The sequence below is a fragment of the Rhinopithecus roxellana genome, chromosome 8, assembly GCF_007565055.1.
Source record: "Rhinopithecus roxellana isolate Shanxi Qingling chromosome 8, ASM756505v1, whole genome shotgun sequence".
Taxonomy (NCBI): Eukaryota; Metazoa; Chordata; class Mammalia; order Primates; family Cercopithecidae; genus Rhinopithecus; species Rhinopithecus roxellana.
In genome coordinates, this window is record NC_044556.1 from 7401655 (window position 1) to 7410589 (window position 8935).

The 8935-nt window shown below is 54.8% G+C and overlaps 1 protein-coding gene across 2 annotated transcripts in view; it reads right to left on the reverse strand.

The window, feature by feature from the left end:
* The window catches only part of AP3D1 (adaptor related protein complex 3 subunit delta 1), a 49874-nt gene extending 42451 nt beyond the window's left edge, over positions 1-7423 (reverse strand). For both annotated transcript variants that reach the window (XM_030935653.1, XM_030935652.1), the window contains exon 1: positions 7042-7423. In XM_030935653.1, the coding sequence (XP_030791513.1) occupies positions 7042-7137 (96 nt within the window). In that variant the 5' untranslated portion in view covers positions 7138-7423. The remainder of the gene's footprint in view (positions 1-7041) is intronic.
* Between the last annotated feature and the right edge of the window lie 1512 nt (positions 7424-8935).

Genomic DNA, 8935 nt, shown 5'->3' on the forward strand with positions numbered 1-8935 from the left:
GCTGAGGCAGGAGAATCACTTGCACCCGGGAGGCGGAGGTTGTGATGAGCCGAAATCGCACCATCGCACTCCAGCCTGGGCGACAAGAGTGAAACTCCGTCTCAGAAAAAAAAAAAAAAAAAAGAATTCCAAGTCCCAACAGTAACCGGGTCAGGAAAGGAGACGTGCCAGCGAAGTGCTCCATCCTGCCCAGGGTAAATAACCATCCACAATCACCCTAACTTCAAATTCGAACAGAAAAGCCACTGAACCCCAGAACCCCAGAAGCAGCATGAAAGGAGCTTATCCTGCAGAGTGCGCTGCTCTTTCTACAGCCCGGGACGCTGTCCTGGAATATCTTCTTGTTGTGGACAGGCTCAATGCCTTCTGCACCCAGGAGCAGAGTAGCCGCGGTCATGAGACAGCATGGAACCGAGGCCCCCACACCGGGACCTACCTCCACTCCCACGACTGAGGCTGGTGCAGCACACTAACACCCAACAGGGCAGAGGCCAGAAACAGCCCCATCCAGCACCAGATCCCGGCCAGCCCCATCTAGTCCAGCCCCAGCCCGTCTCTGGGCTCAGTCCTGTAACTCATGGCCCCTCACCTCAGCCTGGATGTCTGTGGAGTGGCAGAGTCACCAATAAAACCCTCTGAGTCCAGGCGGGGCATGGTGGCTCACACCTGTCATCCCAGAACTTTGGGAGGCCGAACAGATCAATTTAGGTCAGGGGTTCGAGACCACCCTGGCCAATTTTTAGTGAAACACTGTCTCCACTAAAAATACAAAAATTAGCCTGGTGTGGTGGCGCATGCCTGTAATCCTGGCTACTCGTGAGGCTGAGGCAGGAGAATTGCCTGAACCTGGGAGGAAGAGACTGCAGTGAGCCAAGATCACACCACTGCACTCCAGCCTCGGCGACAGAGGGAGACTGTGTCTCCAAAAACAAACAAACAAACAAAACCCTTCTGGCTCAAATCCACAGAGACAGCAGGTCAGTGGTTGCCAGGGCATGAGGTTTCTCTGTTCTGAATTTACTGTGCTGAATCACTGCACATTTGTAAATATACTGAAATCTACTGAATTTCACCCCTAGAACAGGCGGATTTTATGGCATGCAAACTGTATCTCGATAGAACTGTTCAAAGAAAGGAACCACCTTGGCTCAGCAGCATCACAGGACAGAACGCCAGGAAGGACGTGAGGCTCCACCCGGACTGCAGTTCCCTGATGGCTGGAGGCCTGGGCAGAGCGGAGGAGGGTCCTCAGACCCTGGTCACAGATTAACAGGAGCATCAGAGACCACTCAGCACACAGTGGGCCACATGGCAGATGCCCAGGCCACCCGGGACCCTGCATCCTTCCGCCCGTCTCACTGCCATGCGGACGAGTCGGCCACCAGCCAATCCGAGAACCCCTAGGGCAGCGGTTCCCAGCAGGTGACTCTGTCCCCGCAGGGGACACTGGGCGATGTCTGCGGCATCTGTGGTTGCCACGACTTGCAGAGATCTAGGCATGGAGTGGGTGGAGGCTGGGGACGCTGCTCAGTGCCCTGCAATGCCCTAACACCCCCACCCCAAGAACCATCCAGCCTGATGTCCACAGTGCCAGGGCTGGGCCAGAGCACACCCAGGTCTGGTGTCGCCACTCCTGCCCTCTGGTCTTCCTGGCTCTCCAAGGCACAACGCAAGTGAGCATCACCCAGAAGCTGGTTACGAGGGCAGAGCTCACCCCCACCCACACGCCCCTCCAGGACCCACATGCCTCGGCCTTGAAGCCACCTCCACACACACATCAAGCCTTCTGCCCAGAGGTTGCCTTTTGAAAACCCCTGCAGAGTAGTAAAACAGACAGAGGCCCAAGCCCTGGAGAGAAAGCTTCAGGAAGAACGCAAGCAGTTAAACACCCATGAATGAGTGAACCGCACTCATAATCAGAGCAGCTGACACTATGGCTGCACTCCCCAAACACCCTAGTCCTGCTGGTGGTGCAGGAGGCGAGGCTGCGGCTTTCATGCTTGCTGCTGGGAGCGGCTTTGTGGGGAGCACTGTCCTGAGGGCTGGGCGAGCTGCATGCCTCCACGGCTTGAGACCATTCATAAAACGACCCCACACGGAAACCACCCACGCGTTTGACCAGAGACCGTGTAAGGGAAGCTGTGTGTAAACAACAGAGCACAGCCACCCACAGCAAGGACCGAGGACAGCTCCCCACCATGCCGGCAGCAAAGCACACACACCTTAGGCAATCACGCCTATGGTTCGGGGACACCAATTTAAGTGATAGAACTACAAGCAAGCCAAGGAAATTAAACTCACAGAAGTCAGGATCATTACCATAATAATTAGCTGTACAGGCCAGGCGCAGTGGCTCACGCCTGTCATCCCAGCACTTTGGGAGGCCAAGGCGGGTGGATTACTTGAGGTCAGGAGTTCGACACCAGCCTGGCCAATATGGTGAAACTCCGTTTCTGCTAAAAATACAAAAATTAGCCAGGTGTGGTGGCGGGCACCTGTAATCCCAGCTACTTGGGAGGCTGACGCAGGAGAATCACTTGAACCCAGGAGGCGGCACCTGTAATCCCAGCTACTTGGGAGGCTGAGGCAGGAAAATCACTTGAACCCAGGAGGCAGAGGTTGTAGTGAGCCAAGACCGTGCCGCTGCATTCCAGCCTGGCAACAGAGCAAGACCCTATCTCAAAAAAAAAAAAAAAAAAAATCTGTACAATGTCCTGTGCATTGCATATTTTGCCATTAAAGAGGCTCAGAGGGGAAAAAAAAAGAAAGCACACCCAGAATCCACAGCCTCTGGTCCACTACCACTGTGACAGCATGGGGGACAAGGGCACCCGGACCACAGGGAGGCACTCAGGCATTCTGGCAGACTTCTCTTACCATCAAGTGGGCTCAGGCGCCTTTAATCTGGGGTTGATTCTACCTCCAAGAGACACGTTCATCTGGGGACACCTGTGGCTAGCATGACCAGAGGAGATCCCGGCATGGAGTGGGTGGGGGCAGGGACGCTTCTCAGCACCCTGTAGTGCCCAGAACAGCACTACCCAGAGAATGATCCAGCCCCAGCATCCACAGTGCTGAGGGACAGACGCTGATCTAGGGGAATGACTGATGGTATTAAAAGAAGAGAAGACACACTCAGTTCAAATTGAATATCTTTATATCTTTTTTTTTTTTTGAGTTGGAGTCTGCTCGGGAGGCTGAGGCAGGGAGAACTGCTTGAACCCAGGAGGTGGAAGTTGCAGTGAGCCAAGATTGTGCCACTGTACTCCAGCCTGGGTAACACAGCGAGACTCCGTCTTGGAAAAAAAAAGAAAACAAAACAAAACAAAAAAATAATAAAAAGAAAAAATGGGCTGGGCGTGGTGGCTCACGCCTGTAATCCCAGCACTTTGGGAGGCCGAGGTGGGCAGATCACGAGGTCAGGAGATCAAGACCATCCTGGACAAAATAGTGAACAATCATCTCTACTAAAAACACAAAAATCAGCTGGGTGTGGTGGTGCGCATCTGCAGTCCCAGCTACTTAGGAGATTGAGTCACTCGAACCTGGGAGGTGAAGTTTGCAGTGAGCCGAGATGGTGCCACTGCACTCCAGCCAGGTGACAGAGAGAGACTTAGTCTCAAAACAAGAAAACAAAATGGAGAAAACGTTTCCAAAACTATGAAAAGGACTTGTGAGAATAAAGTGTTAAAAGTCGTTTGGCTTTTGTGCCAGTGCTACCGAGCTTTAGAAACTGAGGACACCCTCAAGTGGAGCAAGACACGTACGAATGAGACCACTACTTCTCATGCTTTTTAAAAGGACTCATCTGAATGGGTTTTGCATGGGAACCCGATAGGTTCACACGTGCACACAAGTATCACATGCAGAAATCAAAGTTTCCGGACAGGACAGTTACCGTATGTGCCTGCACCCTGGTCTTTTCTAGTTTCTTTTCCTTTTTCTTACCTAGCATAACCCATTAAATCGAATTTACAACCCACAAAGAGGTCACAGCCTGAGGTCTGGAAAACAGTGAACTAGACAACCTCAGCGCTCTGGTGCTTCCAGGAAACCGCGTTTCACTGCAGCATCCTCAGCATCATTCAGCAAGGAGGCAGGTGACTGTCATCCCCACTTACACAGAAGGAGACAGACCAGGGGGCTCTCCATGGGCCGCCCCAGGAAGTCAGCCACTCAGCCAAGCACCTGGACTTGGATCTCCCAAACCTCACGCCATCTCCACTCCATCGCGCTGCCTTTCCACTCCGCTTTCAAAGTCATTGCTGAGCCTCGCTTCCATGATGCCACGCTCAAGTTTTAGGGGAAAATCTATTATGAAATGGAAACTTTTTTTGGAAACTATACTGCTGCAGAAAACACACACTGTCTAGAGTCTTCATTCCGGGTGCGGTGGGTGGGAGGGAAGAACCCACAACATACGGTCTACAGGGTTGCTGCTTTTTTAGAGTGAATGCGGGTGCTGGGGGGACGACTAGAACTGTCATTGAACAGCCATTTGCTGCTCTCCAATCAGGAGACTCCAGCAGCTGCAGACAACATCCAGAATCAGACATGAACACCTGAGCTACAACCCTCTGGGCCACAACAATGGTCTTCTGGTGAGAAAGCCAGGGTCCCCAGACACTGCACGTCCTGCCTGAAATCACCCACTGGCCAATGGCAGGGCCCATGAGGAAGTCTGGGACTTTCTTTTTTTTTTTTTTTTGAGACGGAGTCTTGCTCTGCCGCCCAGGCTGGAGTGCAGTGGCCAGATCTCAGCTCACTGCAAGCTCCGCCTCCCGGGTTTACACCATTCTCCTGCCTCAGTCTCCCGAGTAGCTGGGACTACAGGCGCCCGCCTCGTCGCCCGGCTAGTTTTTTGTATTTTTTAGTAGAGACGGGGTTTCACCGTATTAGCCAGGATGGTCTCGATCTCCTGACCTCATGATCCGCCCATCTCGGCCTCCCAAAGTGCTGGGATTACAGGCTTGAGCCACTGCGCGCGGCCGAAGTCTGGGACTTTCAAGGACAGCGCTGCGCCGTTTTAAAAATCTTTCCCAGCCGGGTGCGGTGGCTCACACCTGTAATCCTAACACTTAGGGAGGCTGAGGCGGGCAGATCCCCTGTAGTCAGGAGTTCAAGACCAGCCTGACCAACGTGGTGAAACCCCATCTCTACTAAAGATACAAAATTAAAAAAAAAAAAAAATAGCTGGGCGTGGTGGCGCATGCCTGTAATCCCAGCTACTCAGGAGGCTGGGGCAGGAGAATCGCTTGAACCTGGGAGGCGAAGGCTGTGGTGAGCCAAGATCACACCTTTGCACTCCGGCCTAGGCAACAAAAGCAAAACTCTCTCTCCAAAAAAAAAAAAAAAAGTTTCCACCACCAATACCCCCTTGAAGGGGCCCATGCTTGTAGGGAAGGCGCTATCAACTCACACCAATTCCAAAGGAAGAAACCCAGGCTCAGGGGCTTCCCACTGAAGACAGGCACATCCCCCTGAAAACCACGCCCCAGACTAGAGGTGTGGTCCTCCACTGGACAAACCCGCCTCCCCCCCCCCCAGCCCATCCTCAGGATTCCAGAACACACTGCTCAGTGACACGTGCTGACGGGGACAGGGACGGGCACTGGGAGATCCTGCCCGTGCAGAAAAAGGCCTCTCGGGAAGGAAACCACACTTCCAATCTGGTGAACCACGCTCAGTACAGTAAAAACCAGGCCCATCAGCCACGCTTTCAACTCAGAAAGAATCTGAACATTACTCCAGTTAGTTACACATTGTAACCAAAGCAGTTCTGGAGAGCTTCTGAGATGATGAAAACCAAGGAGGCCAAAGGTAAGGGGGGTGGAAAAGAACAAAAATGACCTCACTAAGGTGGGGGCAGGCGAAGCCACACCACTTCCAGAAAAGTGTAAAGGTGTAACAATATGGCAAGAGCTCGGGTTCCCAGGAAGAGGGACATGGGCTGAGGGACATGGAGCCTGCAAGCAAACTCCTTCACTTCCCTGCCCTCCTGGGCACCTCGTCCCGGACACAGCCTCTGGTACTGGGACTGGTGCGGTATCAGACGGCGGATTTCCTTCAGGCCGGCCTTGCTGTCCACGCAGGGAAGCAGGCAGGCAGTCCCTCAGGTAGGACACTTTCTAAGGCTCCCACTGCCCAAGGGCTGCATGGGTATCCTTCAAGGAAGCAAGACGCTTGGTGGCCACTGTGCCCATTCTTTTCCAATCTAGGTCACAGGTTGGGGGAAGGGAGAAGCGGAAAGGAAACGATCCCCATTAGTTGTAATTTTACTTCTGGAAAACCGTTTCCTCGCGCTGGCTTTCAGGTTCCTACTTGAAGTCAGCTTCCCCATTCCAGGTTCCCCCAGGCTGCCACCTCACTCGGGCTTGGGATGCCGCTGTCCTCCCTCCCTCCTAGCAGCAGCCCCGCCTTCCTGGGAACCGGGGCACTGGAAGCAAGGCCCCAAGCCCCTGCCCGGTTCCGAGCCAGGCCCCAGGCACCGACCTGGACACGCATTTACACTACCCAGAAGGAAGAAGGAGTTTCTCCAGGGGCGGCCCAGGACCCCCTGCCCCGGTCTCCCAGGGAGGGTCCGGGGGCGGGGCCCAGGCCCCTGCATTTTTAATCGGTGATTCGGAAACACACTCAGTTTGGAGAAGCTCTGCTCAGGGACCTCGCAAGTCTCTTGGGAGGGTCACCCGAGCCAAGGGGGAGGCGGCCCGAATCTCCCTCTGACCGAGTAAACTGAATGTCCGGGGGAAGAGCACGCATCGGCGGGGCTCAGGGCATTGCATTTCGAACAGCGCTTCCCTGCGGTGATCCGATGAAGCGGGGACCTTAGATGTGCTGCTCCAAGGCCTTCGCCCCTCGGGGGTAAACTGAGGCTGAGGGACCGAAGACGAGGGCGGCGCCCCAGGCCCAGGCCAGGCAGGGCCGGGGCCCAGAGCGGGACCTCGAACTAAGAGCACGGGCCGAGCAGGCCCAGTGAGCAGCGCTGGGCCTGGGGCTGGGGCGGTGACCAGGCCGAGCGGCCCCTTGGCGTGCCGGGCTCACCTCGTCCTCCTTGTGGTTACGGATGCCGCGGACCAAGTCCTGCAGATTCTTGTCGAACATGCGGTCGATACTGCCCTTCACCATCTTGAGGGCCATCGCGGCGGCCCACGGGCTTTTGCCCCAGGAGGCCCGCGGCTGGGCGCCGTGAGGGGGCCTGGGGCCCGCGCCTGCCGCCCGCGGAGCGCTGCGCTGCCGGCCGCTGCGGCGGGGCAGGCTCCCAGGCCAGGGCGGCGGCGGGGTCCAAAGACCGCCGCAGAGGTGGCAACCCGCTCGGCAGGTGCCGCGATCTTGCTCCGGGCCACTTGCAAATGGCGGACAAGATGGCGGCGGGTCAGCTGACCGCGAGCGCCCGGTCCCAGCAGAGCCGGCCTCGGAAGCCCCACCTCCCAGGAAGCCCCGCCCCTCCACCTCCCTGGCGGGGAGACGCTGCGTTTCCCTGACGACGACAGGTAGCCCAATGGAAATGTGGCACCACCTTCTCCGGCGCGCGGCCCCGCCTTTTCCGGCCCAAAGACCTGCGCTTTCATTGGTCAGTGATCTTCGGAACTCCACCTTCTTCCTCGTTCTGGGCTCTAGCCACGCCCTTAGAGGCTGGTCCTGACCCTCCCATCGCTGACAGGTGTGGGCGTGGCTGGATGTGGGCTGGGCGCCCACGTGGAGCTTAGCCTGCAAGTTCTCCGGGAAGACTGGAGCTCCGCCTTTCCTGAATGTAAAAGCTGACGCGTCCTGAGAGCTTCCAAACCCAATGCCTGGGCGGGTGGGGGAACGGATCCTGTGGTTCCTGCAGCCTCACAACATCCTGTGAAATGGGCAAGAGAGAGATTAACATACCCACAGGAAGAAAATGAGGCCAGAGACAAGACTACGACATTGTCATTTATTTAATAAACATTTGTCGAGGGCCCATTGTGTGCCAGGCATGGTAAGGGGCGCTGGGCATGCAGCAGTAAATGAGATATACTGAGTCCCTGCCCTCCGAGATACATCACTGAGATTGTAAAAAAAAAAAAAAAAAAAAAAAAACTTTAGCAGCTTGGCCAGGCGTGGTGGCTCACACCTGTAATCCCAGCACTTTGAAAGGCCAAAGCGGGAACATCACTTGAGGTCAGGAGTTCGAGACCAGCCAGGCCAACATGGTGAAACCCCGTCTCTACTAAAAATACAAAAATTAGCTGGGTGTGATGGTAGGCATCTGTAATCCCAGCAACTTGGGAGGCTGAGACAGGAGAATCACTTGAACCCGGAAGGCAGAGGTTGCAGTTAGCGAAGATGGCGCCACTGCACTCCAGCCTGGCAACAGAGCAAGACTCCGTCTGAAAAAAAAAGAGAGAGAGCGAAAGTAACAGCAATAAAAACTGGGGTAAGATGGGCCAGGTGCGGTGGCTCACACCTGTAATCCCAGCACTTTGGGAGGCCAAGGCAGGTGGGTAATGACGTCAAGAGTTTGAGACTAGCCTGGCCAATATGGTGAAACCCCGTCTCTACTAAAAATACAAAAAATAGCTGGGTGTGGTGGCATGTGCCTGTAATCCCAGCTACTTGGGAGGCTGAGGCAGAAGTATCCCGTGAACCCAGGAGGCAGAGGTTGTAGTGAGCTGAGATAGCGCCACTGCACTGTAGCCTGGGCAACAGACCAAGACTCTGTCTCAAACAAAACAAAACAAAAAAACTGGGGTAAGATATTTACAATACCTATATCTGACAAATGACTTATATCGTGGTGGGGCAGGATGGCTGACACCTGTAAAATCCCAAAGTTTAGGAAGAATCTCTTGAGCCCAGGAGATAAAAGCCAGCCAGAGCAATATAGTCAGACACTCATCTTAAAAAAAAAAAAAAAAAAAAAAAAAAAAGGCCGGGCGCGGTGGCTCAAGCCTGTAATCCCAGCACTTTG